Genomic DNA, 27,654 nt, shown 5'->3' with positions numbered 1-27,654 from the left:
AGAAAGCGGCATCTGTTAACGTTTCAAGAATTGTTTACCTTCATCTGTTGTTCAATACATCCATCTCATGGACTTTACTAAATGTGCAACAGCTTCACTGTGTCTAAATCAGAAGCAGGAAATAACCTGTGTGCGCTGTTTTCCCATTTACATTTTGGCTATAATTCAGTTTCAAATGTTAAATTATTTGCAGTACAACAACTGCAACTTAAAGGGTCCTTTCCCCTCTCATTCCATGAGTGCATCTCCAACTAACCCTTTCATTCATGAATTTTTCAAAAGGCATTAATTGAACATTACTGTATGATACCTTACATTCCTACAAGGTACCTCAGAACAAGTTTTCCTGATGCAAAAAAATCCTGGGTTTGAGAGACTCAATATAGACTAAAAGTGGTGATGCAGGACGTTCTTTAAAACACAAATTAAATGCTTATTGTTTTCCCCTTTCAAAACAATGGCTGAGAAGAGAATCATCCATCATACGAGACATGCAGCCATTGGGACATTAGTGCCTCTGCCGTTTTATTTGTGGACAATTTTCTAAATCCATTTGTGTATAAACAAATAACTTTATATTGTGTGTTCCATCAGGATTTTAGCTTGCTTATTACCCAAACTTACAAGAATCAGAAGGTTCAGATTTAACCTATGCCTGGTTTTCTTCTCATTTGTTACATCATAAACAAAACTGTTGAAAAAATACTGCTAAAGACTAAAAATTCATTCCTTAGTACCCTGGTTTTTGGTACAGTGGTTCATGATATTCAACGTTCATATTCCTTGATACAAATAAGATCACTCTGTGGTTGTCCTAAATAGCCTATAAAAGTAATCTTATTCAACCCTGTTTTAGAGCTAACTCCACAGTGAAGGAGCTAGAGGAAATTTAGAATGTGACAGGCAACTCAAAACAAAATCACACCCCATGTCCAGGTTAGAACACTTAATGAACCAGATTAAAATAAGCAGAAAAAATACACTCTCTCTTTATTTTCCATACTGTATTGAACTTTATTGTGGTAGGTACATGGAGTAAAGCAGATGACAGGAATGTACCCTAATGTTCATTTTTAGCTGATTTCATGTTTTCCCAGTGAAAGCAATGATGCTTAACATATGATAGTCAAATGCAGGTAATTTTTCTTTAAAAACAAACAAAACAAAACAAAAACACCTACATTTCTGATTACTTTTTTAAATCATTTTTTTCAGTGGGGAAAAAACAGGCTTGTATCTTCAAAAACTCACCCCAATCTCTTTTAAGTCTTTGTCCTGTAATAACTGCAGAGGATCAATGAAGTTTTGTTTGACATTGATATCAAGAGAGTCCTTCACCTCTGCCATCTGCTTCATGCTTTCACCAACATCCATCAGTGCAAGGCCTACAGTCAAGAAAATGCTACTTGTATACCAAGAATACCATTACATGTAAAATTACAAAAAACATATTATTCAACAAGGCATAAAAGTGTTGGTAGTACATTCTTTAAGAAGTAGTGCCACCCTGCCTCCTGTCACTTGTGCTCCCTTTAACTCAGTGCCCAAGGTTCACATCCCAAGCACACCAGCTGCCCATTCTCCTCATGGCACATAGGGCAAGGTTGGCCACTAGAACTAGAAGAAGTTTGTCTTCACCAATATTTTCATTTTCCATCTTTTTCTGGTATCCATCCATGCAAATTACTGTCTTCCTGCATTACAGCCTCCATTTTTGAATTATTTGAATCATATACACAGCTTCTTCTGTGGGTCCTTCTCCAGTTAAGTAGAGCCCCAGGGGGGGAAAAAGTCACATGACCAAAAGATTCAGTATGTCACTTTCACAGCATCTGTAATACCTACAAGGCTTGAGAGCAAGAGTTCTCAGACAACAGACGTGCAAACAAAATAGTGCAAAGACAGTAAGTGATCTATTACATTTTAAGAACAAGAAACCAAAATGGCCAATTCACATATTTGTGCTGATACTATTAGTGACAAAAATGTGAATACATCATGAACTTATACTTTTGCGAGTCTCTAATTCATCCCATTTTTAATATATTGGTTCTCTGGCCAAAATTGTTGCTAGTATTTGTAACTAGAGGTAATAATAAAAATGCAAGTGTTCTTATTAGTGTTCCTGGTTATTTCTTAAGTCCATAGATCATGATCAAGTGTGTGCACATAGCACATTTTGTTTGAAATTTGATCTCTACACTGGTTCCAATCTGTAATCCTATTATTCTTGCAAAAGTATACAGAGCTCATGTGTTGTGTTGCTCCATCTCATTCATAGCTAGGATAATAAATAAGCCTTGAGAGAGAAACAGTGTCCTCAACAACATGTTTCTCAGCCTGGAAGTCAAAGTCAGCCCTTGAGTGATAGGTCCCCTGTGCCATCTAGTGGTTTTTGTTTCAGCATGGCAATCTTATGCAATATTACCAAAATTAACTTAAGTCAAGTCATAAAATCCAACCGATTTTGGGACTCGTCCATGCATCTGCCATGGCCAAATTAGCTCACAGTGTTTATTGAATAATATCTTTCCTCTACTACACCCCAAAGAATTGTATCGTAATGCATGTGTACAAGCTGGCCCAATTAAAACTGCACAGATTGCCTTAACCTTGGCACTTCCTAATTTGACGTGTTGGATGTGCAAACTTAATAATGTTTTTTTAATGTAGTGTGTGCAACATTTCCAAGGTTGAAGGGGAGCTGGCTCTAGGAGGCACATTTCCTTCTAGCAGAAACCTGATCCCTCCTACCCATTGCTTCCAACCAGCTCTGTCCCAATCTAGTATCATCTCTACCTGTCTCCTTGTCAACCGAATCTCAATCCACTCCTCAAATGTCTCATTTCAGTCTATCTGTCTAGACAGTTGAAGACTCCCTCTTCAGGCTCCTAGAGACCATCTTCCTTGGCTTTCCAATCTCTTCCTCTTTTGCACAACTACTCTGAGTTGGTGCTGAGTTGTGTTTAGGTTGACTAGTCTGAGTTAGTCAACCTGAATTAAGGCATTTCCTAACCTTTGAGAACTTGTTCAGCCAGTTCTTGTGTCTGTGGCTAGCAATTCCCAATTCCTTCCTCTGGGCTCCTTATCTGATGTCTTTCTCCTCTCTATGCTGGCTTTCAGTCACAGTTTCTTTCTTCAAGCTCCTCATCCAGTCTGAATCCATCCTCCCGATCTTAGTCCCACAGTCTCTGCATCCAGGAGGTCCCAAATCTCCCCTCTATTTCAGCTTCTTGTCAGATCTGTTCTCGCTCTCCCATCACCCTGTTCCTTCTACATCCGTTCTTGAACTAGGTGCCCTTAACCAGCCAGTTTCAGTCCCCTTTCAGTAAGTAGCTCTCTGTCCCATGCTTCCTTCTCTAGCTTCCTCCCTGTCATCTAAGTGTTACTACCAGCTATCCTACCCAAACAATTCCAACATGCCCTTCCCTTGGCTCCCCTGTCTAGCCAGTCTTTTTCCCTCCCACCCAGTTCATAGTTCATGTGCTAAAAACTCTTGGCACAGGCAAGATCTTCCTTGTTCAATGGGAGAATGGTAATTCTTCCAGTAGAAACCAAACCCCTGTATGTGCCCTTAGTGACCCTGTGTCCTCCCAGTCTTTCCATTCCAAACTTCCAGCCACAGTTTCTGCCCCTCCCCAGTCACAGTCCAGAGTTGTTCCAATATATTCCTTCATTTCCCCACGGTCCAACATTTGTTTCCTCTGCATTCCAATAAGACTGCTTCCTGCTTCCTACTGTCTGGGTACAAATGTGGGGGACAAGAAGGGATGGTACTTTCAGCACAAGACAAACAGGCTTTCTGCATTTAGTTCTGGTGGCTGGCTCCTCCCTGTCTTGGAGCAGCCAGGAGCAGCAATTGTAGGAAAATGAGTTCCAAAGCCCAGACTTCCAAGCTAGAATATCCTCCGTGGATATATTCTCTGTGGATATAGTCTCATGGATATAGTCTCTGTGGAATATCCTCTGTGTGGACAGCACATGTCCAATCAGGTCAACAATCTACTGATAAATTAGAACATGCTCAATGAATATGGACTCTTTAGAGACTGCAGCCCTTTTTCCAAAGACTTACAACTTGGCCAGTTTCAGGTGGCTTGCCATAGGGATGGCAACAAAAGGCACTCTACCACATAAAGGACATCACTCTCACCATCAACTTCCAACTCCCTGTGTCAAAGCTTGGGGACACTAGCGCAGTTCAAAAATAAAAGTTATAATATTGTTTTTCGATAAACAACATTTTTTCCTGCTCTTATTCTTGAGGATAGCTGTACCCATTTTGGTTGGCATTTAAATAAACAAATTAATCAGCCTGAGGCAGGTGCCCACCATGAAAAATATCAGCTGAAATAGCTGAAGTCCAACAAAACTATAAGCAGTTTAAACAGATGCTTACAAAAAGCAGTCAGTAATCTTACTAGTAGGCAATGACATCAGCCCTCCCTATAAGACAGCAAAATACATGCTTGGAAGTATCACATGATATTTATTCCACCTCTTGATATATGATCATTGGACTTTTATTTTGTCAACTTGCAACTGATAATTGTCAGCAACAACACACATCTAGGTAGTATTATTCTCCATGCAAGAAATACAGAGATATTCACAAGAGAGAGTTACTCAAACTTACCAAATGTAGAATCATCTCCAAGTTCTCTGCCAAACCGCAGCATACAGTCCCCCAGTAGCCCTTCTGTTTGGGGATATCCTGTGGTTTTAACCTGGCCTCTGATTTTTGACATAGTGTTCAGCATTCCCAGTTTAGCTCTGTATGCTAAAAGGCAAATGAATGAAAAAGTGTCACTTTACAGGATCTTCTCTAAATAATACATTATTTGAAAGATTCGGACAAAAATAATTTCAGCAAATAATTGTGTTTTAGAGCAATGTGTTTTGATCACTTCACTGAAAGTTAAAAAAAAAATCAAGATGTGAAAGAAGTTTTCACTGGATATATGGATCACCTGACTGCATCAGTTATCTAATTGGATGAAGAATAACATGACTCTTACATGCAGGTCTCTATTTTGAAAAGTTGTCATCTTTTCTTGATGATCCTATTTCACCTCTATGATGCTTAAGTGGATTCAGGTGTCCAAAAATTCAAGTCAAACCATGAATATAGTGTCTTTTGTAACACTCTGAAGGCACTTAATACCTTATGACAAAAGAACCTTAAGCTGGAAGGAAGAGGAGGACCCAATCACCTTTTGCATCAACCATTTTTTTGAGATTTGAGCAGGAAGTTCAGGACTGTCCAATCCACTTAGACACTTTGTACACAGAATAGGATCTAATCCCAAATGTATATGAAAGCAGCCACAGTCATTTCATGTTTTCATTTAAGTGAAAGGTTGCAGAACTCCTCCCCCTTCAAATGCTTGGCTCCGCTGGCCAAAACACTGAGAACTAATTCCTTAGAATGGCTTGACATTCATAGATGCATAGATTCTAGGGTCAGAAGGGACCTCAGTGGGCCATCTAGTCCAACCCCCTGCCCCTGGCAGGCAAGAAAAGGGTCACCAAACCTGGGGTCATGTGAACCCAGCCATGTGCCTGTCCAGTCTCCTCTTGAAGACCCCCAAGGATGGGGCGAGCACCACCTCCCTTGGAAGCCCATTCCAGATCCTGGCAACCCTGACTGTGAAGAACTTTTTTCTAATGTCCAATCTAAACCTTCTCTCCAGTAGCTTATGGCCATTGCTCCTTGTCATTCCAGGGGATGCCCTGGTAAACAGATCGTCGCCTACTTCATGTTGCTTTCCCCTTTTGAATTTGTATGCTGCCACAAGGTCTCCCCTCAGCCTCCTCTTGCAGAGGTTGAAGAGGTTAAGGTCCCTTAGCCTTTCCTCATAGGGCCTTCCCTGCAGGCCTCTAATCAGACAAGTGGTTCGTCTTTGCTCTCCAGGTTGTCCACATCCCACTTGAACAGCAGTGTCCAGAACAGGACTCAGTACTCCAGCTGCAGCCTTATCAGTGAGGGAGAATCACCTCCCTGGACCTGTTTGTGAAGCACCTACGGATGCACGAAAAGGTGCGATTGACTCTGCCGACTACTTCATCATATAGATGGACTCATGTTCATCCTGGAGTCTACAGTGACTCCAAGATTTCTTTCTGCCTCAGTGGTGCTAAGAAGGTTGCCCCCCAGCCTATAGGTATGATAGCAGTTCTTTCTCCCCACATGCAGCACTTTGCACTTGTCCTTAATGAATTGCATCCTGTTGCTCTCTGCCCACTTCCCCAACCTGTCTAGGCCAGCCTGGATCTGGTTCCTCTTCTCCAGGGTGTTAGCTTCACAACATATTTTTGTGTCATGTGCAAATTTGGATAAGGTGCTTCCCACCCCCTCATCCAGATCACTGATAAAGATGCTGAACAGCACCAGGCCCAGAACTGAGCCCTGAGGGACTCCACTGCCCACATCTTTCCAGGTTGACACTGATCCATCCACCGCCACTCTCTGAGTAAACCCTTGAGCCAGTTTCCTACCCAGTCTACCATATAATCATCCAAGGCAAATCTCCTCAGTTTATTTATAAGGATGGTACGGGATACCATGTCAAAGGCCTTCTCAAAATCCAGCTAGATAACATCCACCTCAACTCCTGGTGGACTCGACTCCCAGACATGTACTAGAGGCACAGATTTTGGGGGGGCGATAACTTTTACTGGACTAACTGCATAGCTGGGAGAGATTTTTAGACAAGCTATGCCAGCGCGTGAGATGGGGGAAAGGAGGGGGCACTTACTTGTCCCCTCCTTCGGTGGGGGAGAAGGACCCCCCCCACACCCCCCAAGAGCAGTGCAGCACCAGCAGGCCCTTCTACACATGCATGCAGTTTAAAAAGGGCCTGGAAACGACGCAAGCTGCACTTCAGTCCCAGCTCTGCCGCTAGACACACGGGTACAAGCCCATTGCACCCCTGTGAGCCCAGGGACCCCCCAAGAGACCCCAGGACCCCTGACGAGCCCCAGCCTGCCCACAGGTAAGCAGGGGCCTGTGGTGGGAGGGATGTAGCCCAGCTGCAGCAAGGCAGCTGAGTGGAGCCAAGGAGGGTCACACTCACACTCCGCCCCCCCCGGCTTCTACTTAGTCCAGCCACACAGGGAGCCACGTGATCGGGCTGCTGGGGGGCAGAATTACCTGTCCTCTCCTTCAGTGGGGGAGGGAGGGATCCTCCTAACCCCCCCAAGAGTGGCATGGCACCAGCGGGCCCTTCTGCGCATGTGCACAGTTTAAAAAGTCCTGGCAATGGCAGAAGCCACACTCAGGTCCCGGGTCCAGCGAGACACATGGGTGTGAGCCGTTGCACCCCTGTGAGGCCAGGGACCCCCCCAAGAGACCCCAGGACCCCCAAGCCCTGGCCTGCCTGTAGGTAAGCAGGGGCCCATGGTGGGAGGGATGTAGCTCAGGTGCAGGGAGGCAGCCGAGTGGAGCCGAGGAGGATCATGCACTCCTCCTTGGCTCCTACTTCACCCAGCCCTGGACTGGAGCCTCGTGAACAGGATGTGCAAACAGGCATGCCTCTGGGCCCGGTGTGCAAGTTTAATGCAGGAGTTTGCACAGGAGGGTGAGCGAGAGGTCCTGAGGCCCTGCCAGCGAGCCCCCAGGGAAGGCAATCCCATCAGTAGCCATCAGTAGCCAGACTCCCAGTGGCACAATGTGGATGGGCACACGTTGCACCCTGAGAGTCCCCTCGGAGTCTGCGGCCTCCCCCTCTGGCACTTCAGAGGCCTCCACCCAGACAGAGCCCATGGTTCCAGGCTTCATGCAGATGGAGACCCTGGCTCTCAGCTGCAGGGGCTGCCTGGCACGTTTCCAGGATCATGGGACTGGGAGCATGGCCAACTCCCCCTGCAAGGTTTGCTCCACTTTGGAGTCTCTGGGGCACCAGATAGAGGAGCTCCACATTGCAGTCCAGAGACTGCGTGCCATCAGGGATGGTGAGCAGGAGGTAGACTCCTACTGCCAGGCCCTTCAGCCCCTGAAGGTAGAAAGTAGACCAAGGTCACCTTCCAGGACAAGGGAGGACTCAGGGATCTCCCATACCATCCAGCCAGGGGGTTGGACCAAGGCGGTCAAGGGCCCCAAGGCCCACCTCCCCTACCCTCTGGGGCTTTGCAACAGGTATGAACCTCTTGCAGCCCCAAGCAAGTCTGCAGAGATGCCAGCTCCTGCAGGCAAGGGCGGATCACCCACCCCTACTCTCCACAAGATGAAATGTGGGGTGTTCGTCATGGGAGACTCCCTCCTGAGGGGGACTGATGGGGCAATCTGCCGCCCCAACCCCTATCCCGGGAGGTCTGCTACTTCCCAGGGTCCCGCAGCTAGGACACAGTGGAGAGAAGCCCAAAGATTATCCAGCCCTCTGAACACCACCCTATGCTCCTTATCTATGTGGGCACAAATGATATGGCTTGGAGCAATCCCAGCCAGGTCATGAGGGACTACAGGGCTCTGGGAGTGGGGCTTAAGGGGTTGGGGGTGCAGGTGATCTTCTCCTTGCTCCTCCCGGTTGTGGGTCATGGGCTGAGGAGGGAGAGTCGGGTTGAGGTAGTCAACCAAAGACTGTGGCACCGGTGTCATCGTGAAGGCTTTGGCTTCCACAATCACAGTCCACTCTTCGGTGAGAGAGACAGCAAGCTGCTGAGAAGAGATGGCCTCCACCTTACTCCACTGTGAAAGAGGCTCTTCTCAGGCAGACTTGCTGACCTGCTCAACTGGGCTTTAAAACTGAGCCCACCAGGGGATGGGGAGACTACCACCACTGCAAGCCCACTGGACAGCTTTTGTAAACCCAGCAGGCTAAGGCACTCAAAGGAACCCACCCCTACCCCAGCCCCAGAGTCATCCGTAGGGAAGGCAAGGCCAGGAGCCTGGGGACCAAACAGGAGGAACTGGTCCTCCTGCTAAACAAGGTTTACAATCTCATAGGGATAACGGAGACCCGGTAGGACTCTACCTATGACTGGGCCACAGGTATAGATGGCTATACCTTGTACAGGAAAGACCATGTGGTAAAAAGGGCAGGGTGGGTTAACTCTCTATGTTAAGGAAAGCTACGCATCCCTGCAAGCTGACATTGGCACCCGGGGGGACGGTGTGAGACTCTCTGGGTTAAAATCTATGGCAAACAAGGCACAGGGGACACAATGGTGGGAGTCTGCTACAAACCTCCTACCAGGATCAAGAGTTTGACCAGGAATTTGCCAGAGAACTGGCTGAGGCTGCACTCTCCTGGTCCATGGTTGTCATGGGAAACTTCAGCTACCCTGACATTTTGTGGGAAGAGCACTCGGCCACATCCAAATGGTCGCAAAGCTTCCTCATGTGCATGGATGAGCTCTGTCTGACTCAAGAAGTCTACGGACCGATGAGAGGCAAAGCAATGCATGACTTAACAGCGGCCTAATAATCAAAGGGAAGCTGGGAGACAGCAACCATGAGCTGATCAATCACCTTTACCATCCATTGTAAAGCTAGCAAGTCAGACAGCAAAGCAGAACTCCTCGACTTCAGGAGAGCTGACTTCGACAAGCTCAGGAGGCTTGTTGGTAAGGAACTCCCCTCCCCTCAATCCAAAGGGGAGGGGAGTTCAGGAAGAGTGCTTGCTCCTCAAGGAAGTGATCCTGGAAGCTCAAGCAATGTCTATCCCATCTTGGAGAACAGGCAGCGTGGGTTAGTTGAAGGTAAGTCTTGCCTGACCAATCTCATCTCATTCTACAACCAGGTGACATATCACCTGGACAAGGGAGAAGAGATTGACATCATACATCTTGATTTTTAAAAAGCTTTTTATCTGGTAACCCACGATCAACTCATAGAAAAACTGGCCAACTGTGGCCTCAGCTACATCACAATCCTTTGGTTGGGGAATTGGCTCCAGTGTTGGGCCCAAGGCTCCATCCTTGGGCCTATTCTTTTCAACATCTTCATTAATGATGCGGAAATTGTTGTCAGAAGCACAGTGGCCAAGTTCGCTGATGACACCAAATTTTGGGGTAAAGCGTTCACACCTGAGGACAGGATGGTGATCCAGGCCGACCTTGACAGGCTCAGAAAATGGGCGGATGAAAACCTGATGGCCTTCAACTCTGAAAAATGAAAGGTTCTCCACCTTCAGAAGAAAAACCCACAGCATGCTTATAGGCTCGGCAGTGCTATGCTTACTAGCACCATGGCCAAAGGGACTTGGGGGTCATGATTGACCACAAGATGAATATGATGTTGCAGCTGGCAAAGCAAGTAAAATTCTGGCTTGCATCCATAGCTGCTTCTCTGGCAAATCCCAGGATGTCATCCTCCCACTGTACTCAGCCTTGGTGAGGCTGAAGTTGGAGTACTGCATCCAATTCTGGGCTCCACAATTTAAAAAGGATGTGGAGAAGCTTGAGAGAGTCCAGGGGAGAGCCACGCGTATGACTGGAGGGCAGGAAAACAGGCCTTATGAAGAGAGGCTGAGAGCTATGGGACTCTTCAGCCTGGAAAAGCGCATGCTCATGGGGGACCTGGTGGCTGCCTGTAAGTATATAAGGGGTATACATCAGGATCTGGGGGAACGGTTGTTCACCAGAGTGCCCCATGGGATGACAAGGTCAAACAGTCACAAACTCCTCCAAGACCATTTCACCGTGGACAGAAGGAAGAACTTCTTTACTGTCTAAGGCCCCAAGGCCTAGAATAGACTGCCGCCAGAGGTGGTGCAAGCACCTAGTCTGGACTCCTTTAAGAGTCAATTGGACATTTATCTTGCTGGGATCCTGTGATTCCAGTTGACTTCTTGCCCCTGGGGCAGGGGGCCAGACTCAACAATCTTCCAAGGTCTTCCAGCTCTAATGTCTATGAAATCTATAAAGCTTTTAGGCACAAGGTAATCTTAGCAATTTTTCTGTATCCCACACAGTACAGAGTCAAAAAACGGATCATTATTTTTGAAGTGTTTCCTCCAATCCACCCCTCATTTGAATCATAAAATAGCCTCCTAATACAATAATTTCCTTGCACTGAGCCTTCCTGGAATTAAAGGCACTGGCCTCAGTAGCTGCATCTTAAGCCTCCCAGCTGATCGTTAAGCCTTAATCAATACATTAATCCTACATGTCCCTAGTCAGGCAAAACACACTGATATTTCCTTCCAACCACATATCTCACATGGTTCATGAGGTAGGTACAGCTGTGACCAACATGAACAAGAATCTTGCATAAGGAAAGACTGTAAGATCAAACTCTGTTCCATTAAAGACAAGTGAAGTCTTTCTGTTGGAGTAAACTTTGGATCAAGCATTTAATGCCCCATATCTTGACCCAAACAGATCAAACCAGTGGCCAATACAGGTGTCTTTCCTTTCCCTATTTTAGAAACTGATATTAGAAATTCACTGTAAATTCACTACCTAATATTTGTTATAGCACCTGGAAGAGGAGATGAAGTTGCTTAAAAAGAAAGGGGGCAGGGCAAAGAGAGATCTCTTTGCCTTTTGTGAATATGCTGTGTGTTACAGATTCCCTAACAATATTAACAACCCAGAGGGGCTAATATATACCCTTGGAAGAGGCAATGCAGCAGAAGTTCAACTTGTAGTCTTAGTCTATCACTGTTAGAGGAACTTTCAGAGTTTGCCTTACCTGGATTTGGTTGAAGGTACTCTGTGGATTTGGACAGAAGCTCTGCTACTGCTTTATTGGTGATATCAATTTTCTAGAAGAGAAACGTAACAAGACATAACTAAACTATACCCCTTTACTAAAGAATTTATCTGCTGATTAGGTACAATGTATTGCTCTTGTAAACTAAAAGGGTTTATATAAAAATTAATGCAAAATGGGATCATTTTCAAATCTTTTTATATTGAATCAGATCTCCCATTACTGATGCTGAAAAAAACTGAATTGGCACATCAGGTTGAGAAAGCTCAAAAACCCAAAGAGTGTAAATGAATAACTAAACCTGCAGGACCTACTTCTAGTCACAATTTACATATACTACTTCCACATTGTGGAATCACACTTGCTACTGTATCAGCCACTCTGACCTCACGGGTCCGAAACGTACTAGCCCACATTACCCACATTCAGGTGCATCTAAAACATACTCATATTTGAATTCAGTTACTTGCCATTGCCATTCTTACTTGCACAGCAATTTCCTCTTACAATATAGGTAAAAGGAATTCTTCCTTTAGGACCAAGGAAAAATGAATCTAAAGCCAATCTAGACTATAGATTCAAAATTAATGTATGGAAGAGAAAAAAATGAAGACATTTCTCAACCCGTCAACATTTATCTATAAGACAAGTAAAAAAAGATGTATGCTAAAGACCAAAACAAAGCGTCCAGCTCTAAATAGCAGGAAGAGAGAGGAGAGCGAGAGAGAGAGAGAGAGCGCGAGCACAGGAGCGCGAGAGAGAGCAAGCATTGAAACAGGCCAACACCACATTTTTTCATTGGCTGGTACTTCCAGAAAGAATTTGACTTTTTCAGATTTCAGGTGAGGACAGGATTAGAATTTCAAACATACAGATTTTTGCACTTATTTTTACATACTTACACATATGCATCACATATGTTGTTTACAATGTCAATCTACCATAAGGAAAAATATGAGATTTTCTTCTTGCAGTAGTATAATCTTGGCTTCCTTACCCTTTCCATTTCTTGAAACTCTTCATCTAGTTTTGTTCCTTCTGCCCCACTAATTTTTTCACTGAACAACTGTAAACAAAAAGAAAACTATATTATTACTTTCAGAAAAAATAAATATACCTCAAAGTCACAGGAAGTTATCAGAGACTCACAAACATTAGTTAAATATCTGTAAAAAATACATGAGGCAAAAGGAACACTCCTTTCTGTCCAAAGGAAAAATAATCTTTAGGGAAGAAGGAAATGGCCAGCTTGGATTTAAAGGACATTCAACAAAGGGATACAGAAGAATAAGAAATAATTTCTCATGCTTGAACTGCATATATGTGCCCTGTAGAGTTCAGGCACAAAGGCCAGATTCTGATTGTAGAATAGCTGGTGCACATCCAGAGCAATACTTTCAAATCAGTGTTACTTAAGTCTTCACGTTAATGTAAAATCAGATTCCCAGGCTGTATCTCTGCAGGGTGAACGCTCTTCATAAAACTCCCATTAATTCTGTGAGGAATTGTGTGCGCGCACTCTGGAATAAAGACGCACTGTATTATTGTTGTGCAATCCAGTATCTTCCAAGCTATTTAAGACAAGAAAGGCACGCTACCTTCAGACTAGGATTTTAATAGCAGCAACTTTAAAAGCAGGATTCCAGCTAGGCAATTCAAACCTTTGGGATATCTGAAATCTTGCCTAATCTTTTCTAAACCTCCAGACTTCTGGCATTATTTTTGGTCTTGACACAATAATTCATTGTCAATGAAACTTGTACCCGAGTCACTTTGGTGCTGTAGAAAATCTCATCTATATCACTCAAGCCATTATTTCTTATAGTTTAAATTACCAGCATCATGCTATTAATGGAAAAGAAAAATACTAAAAGCCGGATCCTTTGCCAGTGTACATCACCATGCATTTGGGGGGATGGAGTGTCACTCTACTTTGGGGGCACTATTTTAAACACAACTTAATTTAAAAAAAAAAATCAAACCCAAGTGCTTATTTCCACATGAAATTATTTCTTAAAGGTAAAGCAAGCTTTGTGTTACCATTTAATACCTCCAGAAACATGATGATCAAACACAGAACAGCAAGAAGGGGAGCAGCTGTTGCTTCACTGATAACAGATGCAGATAATACCCAAAACGAATGATTTTGGTCTCCCTGTCCTGAACAACCTGCACAACAAGTCTGGCAGCCTCAGATATAGGGAGTCTGAAGGTGAGCTGCAGCCATTAGTAATGGAGCTGTCCCTTTCCTGATTGATCCTGCATGGGGTAGGCATACAGTACACTGCTTATGAGTAAAAAATTAGGAGGACAGTTTGCTCAGAAGAACTTGGTTAATGTTGCTGCTGTTGTACAGCCACAAGAGGACTCCTGTCTAGGGGAATAAACAAGGCCAAACAGGGGATCAGGTTGTTAATGACTGTTTATTTATTGGTACTATGGTAGCACTTAAAGGCCCCTGTGCCACCGTAATACTCATTGTATAAACATGTGACAAAGTAATGGCTCCTGTAAACCAACAGGCAAAGCCAAAGTTTAGAAACAGCATGTGGATAAAAGGTAATGGGGAGATATTACCGGTTAGGATAGTGAGAGCAGTGACAGCCCATCAGCTGCCTATCTACCGGCATGGCATCAAAGCAGAGAAGGACTATAAGCATGGACTGGAAGGCAGAACGGTGGCATGTTTTGGTGTTTATGAGAAGCTCCTCTAATGGATAAAAGGGTAACATGGGAAGAGAAAGCATGAAGGTGCTGCTTGTAAAATTTAACAAGTGAGTGGTCACGATTGGTGTCACCAGTAGATGGGGCAGGTGTTTCTCAGTACAGCAGAAAAGCTTGTTGAGGGAGGAGAGTCTTCTCCCAACTCTGCATGAGCAGAAGAAGAGTCTTCCTATGTGAACTTCTCTCTACATGCAGATTTACCTCTCCTGAGAATGCCGAGTGCTGGATGGATCATCTCTCCTGGTGCCTGTATGCTTCCCCTTATGTAAGGAGGGCACCAACGGAAAGATTTGCCCAGAAGGACAAACAAAACCAGCCAGAAGACAATAGCTTCTTTAGAGAACAGAGAGCTTTCTTTGAATAGAGCACAGCAACAGGCATCACATCATGCAGTAGATTCACTGAAACCCATAGACACCTGGGAAATCATTCAAAACAAACTCACTCTGCAATGCTGAATCACAACAATACAGGCATATTAGAAAAAAATAACACTTTTATTTTAGATGTCTTTTTCCTTCTTTTTCCATGGGCAATTATTTTAGCTAAAGCACTTCTCTAGTTTTGATAGTTTCCATTCACCTTCCATGCACAGTATTTTAATTCCTCAAGTGAGCAGTACAATCATTCATTTCTTGTAACTGCACATTCATTTCACTTTGGTTCTCTTCCAATTACCCTTTTCAGATGGCAAGGGTTGGATGTCCATTTCTTCACACGCTGTTTCTGAAAAAACTGGTGTATATAGTAGCATTATATTTGTGTCACATTATAAATAATCCATTTGCATGTAACCACGGGATAAAAAAAGCCACTAGCACAGATACATTGTTTCAATAAATGCATTAATGGGGAAATCTTTTCTTCATCCCCAGATATCCCTGATTCCTCTCACTCTATGATGGCTGTATGCACTTTCACCTCTCCTGGATTAACAGGCACAAATTAAGGCTTATAAGCATTGTTGCTGTGCTTGCCAGTATTATAGCTGTTGATCCCCTTCCTGATAAAGTGATAAGAGTTTTCACAAGCTCTGTGAAGTTTCTATCCTCAGTAGCTCCAAACACACACACCATAGCTTTGAGTTACCCTTTCTATTCTTATCTCTTACATTCTTCTACTTACATACAGTCTTTCAGATTCATTTAGCTTTTATTTCTGAAATGTAACAAAAAGGAAAGAAGGAAAGACCCCCCTCAACATGCACATTTTTACTTGCGCTGTAGTAAACTGCTATTTGATACCAATTGTACAAGTGTGGACTAGTTGCAGTGACAGTGAGTCACCACCCGAGAGAGCATCAGTGTCTGCTGCACTGCCAAACACTGAAGTAAGATATTGAAGGCAAGGACACTGAAGAAAAACAAAGTGATTCATTTGCACTGGTCTCCCAAGAGAACATTGGCGAGGAACTTATTCAGTGTCACATTCACAGTTATTTGAGGACACAATTTCTAGAATTCAGACATCAAACTGCTAGATTTGTAGTCATAGTTAATAGAGGTGGACATGACCTAGGCCCCTGACATACATTCTAGGGGTGCACCAATACAGATTCTTTGGGCCGATATCAATGGCCGGTTTTTAACAATCCAATTGCCGATATGCAGCTGAGCAGCTTGGAGAGCAGCATCCAGCAGGAAAGTCTGTGGGGCAACCTCCACTTCCAATGGTGCTGCCATCCATCCTGAGCACAGCCCAGCCCAACATCCCTGCTTCTCGGTTACAAGCTCTTCCCTGACCTTGCTGTTCTTTTTCATATCAAAACATTAAATATGATGTTGCATATACATAAGCTCATACTCTTCATTGGCTCGCTCTGGAATTTGCTTGGAAGGCAGATTTGGGAAAAAAAGCTAAATGCATTATCCAATCAGTGGTGAAAATGTTAATATCTCTGTTATACAGCTTCCTGTGGCCCTGTGAGCATTGATCTTCTAAAGAATCAACACTTCCAACAACCCTTTGGCTTTTGCTGCGTGGAAAAATAGTCTTCCCTAAATATGAAAATACACATATTCTGATCTTATTCCAGTTTTCCATTTTTGCAACTTAAATGACATCAATGAAGTTGCTCTGGATTTGTACCAGTGTAAGTGAAATCAGAGTCAGGCCCAGAATAGATGAATCTACAGTTTTAACTAAAATCTACAGCTAGCCAGAGACTTGCAACAAATGGGACCCAAGCCTCCATCCAGTTTTTTTAAAACACTTTTTTCCCCCCTCTCAATTTTATTAGAGGCATCTAAAGATTTATAATCTATGTCACGCTGGCAGCTATGGTACATGTTTCTTCTCTTATGTACATTATAAAATAAACTTTAAAAAACATGATCTTGCAAACATCTTTTATATATCATATATACCAAGCTGAAAATGTGATGTTGCTTCTAACTCTGCTAAGAAAGACCACTAGGCACTAGAAATCAGTAAGGATATCCCAAAACAACAGAGACTTGATAAAGCCATAAAAATAACTATCCCAGTTCATATACAAACTTTAATTATTTTATGCTCTATATTATGTTTTTCCAGCCATTACCTATAGGCAACATTCCTCCCTCATTGACACACATAATTGTTTTCTCTGGTCCAACCCTCCTTGGGATCAAGCCACTATAAATCTTTTACTCTTCAGCCTTCTATAGAGCCTGATTCACCTCCAATGACTTCAACAACTCTTGAACAGGCCCTTAATAAACCAGAAAACTGCTGTGTGTAATTAGTTAAGCTGTCATCAAATATTCTCGATAGCCTTTACCAAATCCCACCCAAGGATCCTTTATTTTGAAAGAATCACCCATTAAGATTTTAAGCACCGTAAAACTCATAAAAGCCCATTATAAATGCTAATATGAAAATCAAGCCCAAAGGGCAAAAAACATATTGGAAAAATCTAGAATAGCAAAAAAGCCCAATAATGTCACACCAGTATTTTCCCAGTCCTTTTCTTCCTCTTCCAAAGGAAACTAGGCTATTAAGGAGAAAACTAATAGACTAACTTTAAACTATTTAAAAAAATCAGGGGGGAAAAATTATGGTCACAGTGCCCTCAGCAACTCTAACATTAGGGGGCCAACTGCACATACATATTAAGGCACAGGGTGAAATACAATATTGAGTAGTATATACCACATTCTGCATTTCAGGGCAACTGATACATAGTGGTTTAGAGTATTTTCAAAATGTTAAATTCTTTTTTTCTAACTATTACTTTTAATCCATGCAATGGTTTTGTTTTATACAGAATTATTATGTATCTAAGATACAAACAAATGTGATGACATTAATAATTGTTGAAGAATTCTCTCAAAACCATTGATAATCTATGAGCAGAAAACTGGAAAGATCCTTTCATTTGAACAAAGACTGCATTTCTTCAAACTGAGGTTCACTCAGGCTGTTTGTTCAGGTTGAGATACCGGGGTGCTAAATTGTTTTTTCACTCAAAAGGACTTACTTATATTTTCTTGTATTCACAACTTCCTGGTTCACTATAATGCTATGGCATATTGTTGTCTGCTCCTCCTTTTTCCTGATTGCTATATTACATATAAGTTGATGCAACAGAAATATGGCGGGGCTGTTACTTGAGTTATCTAGATTTGTAAAGTTTTAACAGGGTGGAATTGGATCCATTATCCAGAACATGAGCAGGTCTTAAAAAAGCCTTATAAACTTAGTCCTTAGGTACCAAAGACACAGGTCATGAGGGAAGTTTTGACAGTTTATGCAAGGTGAGCATCTGTCCCAAAATACCAAGCCAGGAAGAAAATCTATCCATGTGTTGAAAAATATGGTAAGCATCCACTAATTTTGGATGCCCAACTTGAGACGAGTAACACCTGAATTCCAAAGCCCATGCAAGTTCTGGATGCTCAACACCTCTAAAAACAGGGTTTCAAACTGATTTTTCAAAATTAAGGCAGACACACAAACCAGTCGAGAAGGTTAAAAGTCAGAACTCTGCTTAAAAGCCCTTTTCCTGCATTCCATGGGCACCTGAATACCTTAGAGAATACAAGGCTGGACCCACAGGCAATACCACCTGATATCAAGAAATAAGCAGAACCGATCATTAACTGCAAACACAAAAATAAGTCAAAAAAGCAGAGAAAACAGATTTTCAATTTTATAAAACATGAAGAGCAAAACAGTTGAATTATAAAAATATACCAGTATTTGGGGGTGTCCTTAAATTGCCAAAGTCCCTACCTTATTCCAGTGCTCTGAAAAAAAGCCCTCATTTTGTTGATCTTAAGCAAAGGTCTTCAATTCTACTAATGTTCCTGAAAAAATGTTATGTTCTGATTTGCTTAAAAGAAGAGAGATTATTCTGCTTGGCATGCTAGATCTCTGTATCCTAAAATAGACGGCCCACTACAAAGTGCATGTGTTTTAGTCTTGCAAATGCTGAATATTCTGGTACTCATCCAAGAAGGCACAAGCCTGTACTTTAAATAGTTGCTTAGGTGTTTTGCTGAATCCTTGTTGCTCAGCACCCTGCAACCCCCAAAAAGTATCACCTTTATAATGAACACTTTAAGGCTAGGGACAGACATTGAAAAAGCCTGAGCCTGAATTGATTCAGTCTTTGTAGGTTAGTTTAACCTGGCTTGGCTAAATCAGTTTATAACCAAACATTCCAGGAATGCAGGCACATGCCCGCAGTGGCTCAGGCTAGAAGTTGGGGGTGTTAGAGCAGCCCTCTGTTCCCTTCCACAGAGCTGAGCTGAGGAGGGGCGTGGCCAAGCCCCAGCAGGATGCTATGATTAGGGAGGGGTGCCCCCCCCACCAGAGCAGCCCAGCAGGTAATGTTTATCACCCCTAACTCTGTGTTCATCAGCCCATTAAGAAAACAACAGAGGGATATTACCAGCTATCTGCTGATTCTGCCTTTGTCCCACAGCTCAGAGGTAGCCAGGATGTGGTCTGCTATCTAATACTGAGATCTCTGTGAGGGACAGGGGATGCCTGCTTAGCAGAGAGTGGGGAGGGGAAGGGGGACTATCTATGAATCAGAGGGGAGGAGCCAGCCCTGCTGTGGAGCATAGAGCCCCACCCAGCCCAGAGAGCATGCTGGGATGCTGAGGGAATCTGGTTTATCTTAAACCAGCAAGGGGTCTGGGACAGACATTGCATAAACAGGTTTGAGCCAAATCAGTCAAATCTGATACTACATTCAGTCAGGTTTATCTCAAACTGGTTTCAGCCATTTTCCAACTGGTTTATGTACACCGAACATCTACTCTGTTACAGGTTTGAACCAGTTTCTGATTACTTAAGCCGGTTTATGTGTAATGTCTGTCCTTAGCTCCTATGGTCTACTCCAACTAAACCCTAGGTGCACTGTTGTACTAACATTTAATATGAGTAACCCCACAAGAGATCTGGCACAGCAGCAGAACAGTTATTTTTTTCTTGAATTACATGACATAATGGAAGTGTCTACTATTAATATGTATGTGCGTGTTTCTTCTTCTTCCCCTTTGTTGCATTTTTGTCTTGAAACACAAAATATTCTTTTTACATGACATTAAAGAAGTCGGATTAATGTCTGTCCTTCTCTATGTTTGTGGAAGCAGAATTAAGAGATACATGAAGAGGTATAAAAAAATCAAATATAAATCTCTCGTTATTCACTATTTTCAATTTTTTGTGCAGATGTTAAAGACTATAAAAGAACAATGTAAAATTCTTGGACAATATGTTAAAGGCAAATGTTCAGAATGGAACATAAGAATGCAGCCAGACAGTAAACACAGTGAGACAGTTACACAATGCATCATTTCTCATCTAATTTATCAAAGCTCAGTCCCACTGTATCAAATTGAAAGGCAGCAAGGCCAACTTCTAATCAAGCATCCTTCATGTCTTTAGATTCTCTCAGGGGAGAATCCTAATTCCAGTACCACTGAAAAGGAAGTGTACTGTCCCTTCCTTCCCTCCCAGGTGACTGGTAGGGGGTGCACATATCTCCCCCACGATGAGGCCGGTGGCCCCCCCCCCCGAAGGCTGACATTGCTGCTGTCAGCGGCTTCTGCAGGTGCCCCCCCCCAGATTCAGGAGGCACTGGTCACTCATGTCTCCTCCAACCCTGGGGGCAGCTGCTATAGCAATACTGCCCAGGAAGAGGAAGAGCAGCTGGTGTACCAACATTTTCATCAGTACTTTTCAGTGAATTCACAGATGAGTCCCAATCGAACACCCAATGAAATGAAGCTATCTTTTTTTTCCCCCCAATGTTATTTAAAAATATGAAAGGCATTTAAACACATGAGGAATGATACAGAAAAGTGTAGGCAATATATTCAAAAGTAAATTTTCAGGAAATATTCTCTTAAATACTCTTGTATAAGGTATCTCTCAGTTCAGAAACACTTCATGCCAGTCTTGCATCCATGTTCCATATTTAATTTTTAGTATACAATTTCCTGCCTCCAATGAGAAGCAGGCCTTTTCAGAGGAGGATTAAAGAATATCAGGAGGCTCATTTCTTCTCTGCCAAGATACTCCAGATATGGGAACACATTAGAGGTGCACCAACGTATTAGTTGCCTATCAGATCAGCATCAATAAAATGGAAATTTAGATTATTGGCTATTTGCTTTATTTGGCCATTGTAGCCGATAATGCTTTCCAATAATTATGCCTTCTAGTCCTGGGGTCCCTCTCCACCACAAGGCCGGGGCCCCCAGATGCCTGGGCTCCCCCAGGAAATGGTGACCTGCAAGGGGCCCTGCTTGGGGATGCCAGGAGCGAGACACAAGGAGCACTGTGTGAATGTGAGCAACCGCATGCATGCACATGGCCAGGAATACAGCCAGGCAGTGTGGGAAGCAGCTCCTTGCAAGCAAGGTCTGTGGAGGTGAAGGGGCATGGGTGGGGGGGGGCAGATCAAGGCTCCCATGGTGAGGAAGGGAGTGGGGCAGGGGCTGGGGGCCCTGAGAAGCCAGGGCAGAGCATGGGGTGGGAGCAGGATGGAACCAATGGGCAGCTTGTCTTGGGGGGACACTCCCTGCCACTGTACAGACCCCCCAGGGGTAGCATGGAGAGGCATGTACCAGATTTGTGCAGGGCAGATGCAGGCTGCTCACTGTGGTCTTGGGGCTCTCTGCTCTGCTGGCTTTCCCTCAGGAGCCCCGTGCCCACCCAGCAGAAGTAGAGGTAGCAAGTTGTGCCTCCGCTGCTGGGCAGGCAAGGGACATATGGCTGGTGAGGGGCTCCTGGGGCAAAGGCAGCAGGGCAGACAGCCCCAAGCCCACAGCAAATGAGCTTTATTTCAAGCACTGCAACCACCATTTTTAAGCACAGGGATGTTTAGTGGAGCAGAGCTAAGCAGGACAAAGGCAAATGTGGGCCGCTCACTGTGGGGTCAGGGCTCTCCACTCTGCTGCCTTTACCCTGGGAGCCCCACGCTGGCCACACACCTCCTACCCACCGGGAACCAGGGGGCACAACTCACTGACCCACTGATGCCAGGCGAGCAGGGGTTGTGTGGCCAGTGTAGGGCTCGCAAGGGAAAGGCAGCAGAGGAGGGCACCCCAAGCCCACAGTGAGCAGCCTGCATCCACCCTGTGCACAAATCTGGGGGGGTACATCTGGGGTATGCGTAGCGGAGGAGAGCCACCCCCACCCCCATGCTCCCTGGATGAGCTGCCTATGGCTCTGTCCCGCTCCTCACCCCACTGATTAAATTACTCTCCACTGGAGTAAATCAGTCATCAAATCAGCATTGGCCAATATGGTTGATTAATAATCAGCTACTGGCATTGTCTAGAAAATCTTTAGTGGCGGACCCCTAGAACACATGCATGTATATGTGTGTGCACACACACAGGGAAATGATGCCAGGTAGTTGCATTTATTTGGGATTAGTTCTTCAGCCTTAATAACATTTATGAAGCCTCCATTTCATAGTTCATTTTTTCCTAATGTAAACAGTTTACAATACTAAAAGTAAAACCACAGTGGATAAATGTCAGAGAGAGGGACAAACTGAGATGTAAAAAGATGCACCTGGTATTGAGGAACAGTAAAAAAAACAACAACACAGTTGCAACATGCAATCCCTAGGAAGCAGAAATCTAAGGCAGAAATCAATGTAATTGTATGTATCAATGTATGTTGCCTGCATAATGATAATGTAAGCTACTACTAAGTCAGCTTCAGGCCTCTTCTTGTTTAATGAGTCACATATGGATCTACATAAATCATTATTATTAAGCACATTATGACAGGGAGCATATTTTTCACAGCTAAGCATGATCCAAAGTCCAAGGGAGACCAGCCAAAACCTCAACTGAGACCAATCAGAGTCAACCCTACAGCTGTCAGCATTGACAAGAATAGTCCATCAAAAAACTCATATACTAATATAGAAAATATACTTCAAGTCTTGGAACAAAGAGTCTGCAGCTACTAAGCCGAGTCAGTGAACAGCTACAGCCACTGAACTACAACAGCACAGTCCTGGAAAAGAAGAGTTGGAAATGGCAAACCTGTTTTATTTAGAAAAGGAAGCCCAAATTGTGCTGGGTTGAGAAAGTCCCTGCATGTGGCAGTCTCCACAAAAGTACTATGCTAACAGTGGAGCTCAGAATTGAATTAAAGTTGGCAAACCAAACACATAAAACTATGCAGAGTCTCAGAACAGGTAATTAAGGGCACTACTATGTGACATCTCCCAGCAAAATTCCCCAGCCAAGTCAATGGGCAATTCTACCTCAAAACTAACAGCCTCAAAGACTCAATCATACTCGCACAAGAGTTCCTCCCCCCTCCATTTCAGTTCTCTTATTAACACCATTAAGATGAACTCTTTGCATCCTTCAGTGTGACTTCTTTTAACTGAAGTTACCTTGTGCAAAGAAGGATTGGCGATTAAAGCCTAGAACTGAGGCATTTAACAATGTACATATTCCATCTAGCAGCCTAGGTTTTGGAAACATCAAACAATTGAAAAGGCACATGGAATTGAGGGAGCAAAAAAGAGGGATTAGGTTACTGACAAAAGAATATTTCTTCTTCAAGTAAGATTATAAAGGTAAGGACAAACCCAAGTTTGAGGGAAAAAAATAAAATGTAATTAACAGAACAGCCTGTAAAATTTTGCATGGGCAAAACAAAAACATTCCTGTTTTCTCTAAAAGAATTGTTAGCAAAAGAACATACTGGAAGACATAACTGCAGACTGTTTTGACAAAAATAGGGAGTGTTTTATATTAACATTACCTGACAGCTAACACCTGAGATGTGGGTGTTTCACTAGTTTTAAATGTTCCCAGCATCCTTGTAAGTATTTCTACTGACATAACCATTGTTCATGAAACATTATTTGATTCCAGCTTTTTAAAAATAAGAACAGGACAAAAGTGCACAAAAGGTCTGGAAATATCTGCTGCATCTAGGGAGGACTCTGTGTAGGTGGCTTTGAAGTTCTACAGGTCTGAAATAGCACAGGAACAATGTGTTTGACCTCCTGCAGCTCTCAAAAAGATCTGTAAGTGCCCAGGTAACTTAAAATGTTCAACACTAACAATTAAATCAGCTGTAAAAACACCACCTTGTGCCAATCATGGCCCTACAGTACCTCAAGGTCAATAATAATTATTAATGAAGTATTATTTATGACTCAATACATTACATGCTATCGCTGTGAAATACATTCTTACTGAGTTCTGTTTTCTTTGGCAGCATTGCCTCAAGGTTCACCTCTGCATTATTCCTAAAATATATTCCATGTATGTAACTTTAAGCTGCAAGGTGTGTGTATTTGGTTTGATTTGGACATTATCAAGAAAGCTGCGCTTCTTCTTGATGTTCTTCAGGAAGTGAAACCAATGAGCCTGAGCTGAAGACTGACCTCTAACGGGGGTTATGAGTGTCAGCCCGTCAGGATGAGGTCAAAGATCCCAATACTGCATCCACTTATGTAGTACATACACAAGTAGGCACCAGATGAAAAAGGAAGGCGGGTTTTTAAATGAGTCGTTTTCAACCAAAGCCAACATTTTATGAACTTGGTATTAATAACTAGATGCCCCTCCCTGCCTTACATACAAGCAATGTATATCCTGGGCATTTTTGTTATCAAAGATGTCCTCTTTGATCTAGATTGCATACTCTATTTTCATATTGGCAATTGCTTATTCACATCAACAGTCCCACTAAATGCAACAAAACAGCTGCACAAACTGGACCTCTGTAAAAAGTCTACACTTTGGGAATGGTGCTGCCTCATCCCCTTACAGATGCCACTAATTCTTAAAGTATTTCAGAATATTTTATCCTCATTATGCATACAGTTAAGGGCTAGTTTGGCTATTAATATGGCATCTCAGAGTCCTGAGTGTGTCAGTTAGAGGAAGAGAATCATCCCCTGAATTAAATATGCTGCTTCTGATAGTTCCTGTTCAGATTTCTGAATTGCACACAGAATAGAATGATAGAAAATGAGGGTTGGAAGGGACCTCAGGAGGCCATCTAGGCCAACCTCCTGCTCAAAGCAGGACAATCCCCAACTGGATCATCCCAGCCAGGGCTTTGCCAAGCTGGGTCTTAAAAACTTCCAAGGATGGAGCTTCCACCACCTCTCTGGGTAACCTGTTCCAGTGTTTTACTGCCCTCCTGGTGAGAAAATGCTTCCTACTATCTAACCTAAACTTCCCTTGCTGCAACTCGAGACCATTGCTCCTTGTTCTGTCATCTGCCACCACTGAGGACAGTCCAGCTCCATCCTCTTTTGAACCCCCAATCAGGTAGTTAAAGGCTGCTATTACATCCCTCCTCAGTCTTTTCTTCTCTAGACAAAATAAGTCAAGTTCCCTCAGTCTCTCCTCAGAAGTCATGTGCCCCAGCCCATGAACCATTTTTGCTGCCCTCTGCTGGGCTCTCTCCAACTTGTCCACATCCTTTCTGTAGTGGGGGGCCAAAACTGGACACAGTACTCACGCACTGCTTGTTACTGGAAGAAAAATAGCCTCAATATGTATTAATGCTACTTAGAATTTAGAAAGGAAGCTCTTTATAAGTACTAACGGATGGCTTCCATTATTGCTGGTACTGATGTAACAAGAGGAAACTGAGGCAGAGGGCAATTAACTAGTTTGACAATGGTCGCCTATTAAGTAAATGGCAAATCTGGGATTGGAATCCAAGAGCGCTAACTCCTAGTTCCCTGCCCTAAACTATGCTACCTCTGATATATTATCCTGTGTGTATAAATTCATGTAGGTATAAATTAAATCTAAATTAAATTTACAGGACACAAATTAGTGGCCGTGCAGACACTGATAGCCATAAAATAATTACAGGAAAGTGATTCCAGAGTTCCTATATTTCATCAGAAAACAAGGTTAACACACACATACATGGTGTCTGCAAAGGGAAGTTTTTATAATACAGTCTGTTGCAAAAGTGAAATTGAAAATGACATTATTCTTGTTTTCCATGTTTAAACTAATCTGGCCAGATGCTTCCTCTGTCATCTGGATTTTCAGATTTGGAATGATAACACTTTTTATTAAATTTTGATATCTGCAAAAATGATGCTGGTTTACAGAGATGGCCGACGTAATCACAGATGGTTCCAGTTTCTAAATAATTGCAGACTTGGTCTAGTGAAATGTGTACCAGTACATTCTTTAACCTGTTCTTCCTCTCAGTTCTCTTGGCTGAACCTCTTGGAAAATACATGCCTTTTCTGTAACTAATTCAAATGCAACTGTCAAAAGTACATCTAAAAGTGAAACTCACAAAAATGTAGCAGAAATTTATTTTTTGTACTGGGAACATTTTTCCACCACGTAGCAGAAGTAATTAAGCATATTGCTCCCATCAAAAATAATGAGTGCTTCATTGAAAGTTTATCTTGTGCATAGCATAGTGCTGAGGTGAAATCAGAAATGACAAGTGCACTGTATTCAAATAAGTCATGACTATGGCATGAGAACAATAACTGCAAGAAGGACCTTTGGTGATATAAAGTAAACTGCTAAATTGGGACACTTGACTTTGCAAAATACCCAACTGCTTCTGAACCCTAGAATACTTGATAGAAAAACTTTTAAAAATATTTGACACTTCTGTACCTATGAGAATTCCAACAGCAAACTCTGTTAACTCCTCAGGGAGCTTTCTTGCCAGGTGCAGGAATGAAAAAGAGGAATATAAAAACACATATGGTCCTTGTCTAGCCTTACACTTCTCAAATATGTCTGGCTAAATCACATCAGCTTTTATAATATACTTTATAATGTCTAAAATTAACAATCATTATAAACGTGTGACTAATTGAAACATCAACCCGTCATCTGTTAGCCACTGTGAAACAAGTAATGAAACCACAAAGTGAACATGAGTTCTCTGTATCCAGAGCAACAGCAAGATGTTCTTGAATGTAATCCAAAGAGTAATTCTAGTTGCATTCTCATTACTGGAGAAGCCAAAACAAAAAATTTATTTATTTTTCTCCACATAGGAGGTGGATGATAAAATGCCAAAACATCAACTATAACTGTGAAAAGGTCACCCTAGGACCCATACAAAACTGTAATCTAGGGATAATTTGTAGAATAAATGTTGATCTCTATGCTCATCAATAAAGCAAAGTGTGTTGAAATTAATGACAGGAAACAAGAAGCAAAGTCAAAAGGATGCCAGAGTGGGAAATGTCTTGTGTAGGGATGGCAGGCTGATAGCATCAAATGTACAAATAAGGTTTTTGGATCCAGGAACCAGTTCTTTCATTTTATGTTTCTAATATGTCTCCATCTCCTGTTCAGACTCATTGGACCGCCTCTTGAATCCTCCCTCTTCTTCTTTACCCACAACCACACCCACAGGACCTTCACAGCTCTCCTCAATCTAGCTGTTGCTTTCCAGTCTTCTTTTCTCTGATAAACCATTTTTCTATTTATTTCAACCCCCTGGACATTACAATAGTTGCCACAAGTTACTGGGCTCAATGCCAAAAGTATTAGGTGAAGTTCTTTGCCCTTTTTTGGTTTTTTTTATGAATGAGGTCAGAGTAGCTCACCACATCACCTTCTAGCCTTGAGACTCTGTTCTCTCACCACCAGGATCATCACGAGGCAATTCAGAGTGCTGCCGCGGTGTGATCATTGCCCCTATAAGGGTGGTGAACTAACCAGGCTCCAGTAGATTACAAGTGCTGGAACAACAATGGACCCTAACAATATGGTGCTATGGGAGAACCACAAGCCAATCAGAAATCACACTAACAGGCACTGGCTTACTTGTTCTTGCTTTGG

General features: G+C 43.0%; 1 protein-coding gene across 2 annotated transcripts in view; it reads right to left on the bottom strand.

The window, feature by feature from the left end:
• The window catches only part of SH3GL3 (SH3 domain containing GRB2 like 3, endophilin A3), a 95,803-nt gene that overhangs the window by 16,387 nt on the left and 51,762 nt on the right, over positions 1-27,654 (bottom strand). For both annotated transcript variants that reach the window (XM_019533693.1, XM_019533691.1), the window contains exons 2-5: positions 12,654-12,722; positions 11,636-11,708; positions 4,637-4,780; positions 1,252-1,385 (exon numbers count right to left, since the gene is read on the bottom strand). In XM_019533693.1, the coding sequence (XP_019389238.1) occupies positions 1,252-1,385; positions 4,637-4,780; positions 11,636-11,708; positions 12,654-12,722 (420 nt within the window). The remainder of the gene's footprint in view (positions 1-1,251; positions 1,386-4,636; positions 4,781-11,635; positions 11,709-12,653; positions 12,723-27,654) is intronic.

Source organism: Crocodylus porosus, unplaced genomic scaffold (genome assembly GCF_001723895.1).
Source record: "Crocodylus porosus isolate Cpor-Errol unplaced genomic scaffold, CroPor_comp1, whole genome shotgun sequence".
Classification (NCBI taxonomy): Eukaryota; Metazoa; Chordata; order Crocodylia; family Crocodylidae; genus Crocodylus; species Crocodylus porosus.
The sequence above is the reverse complement of the archived record's forward strand: the minus strand, read 5'-3'. Positions and strand labels throughout refer to the sequence as shown.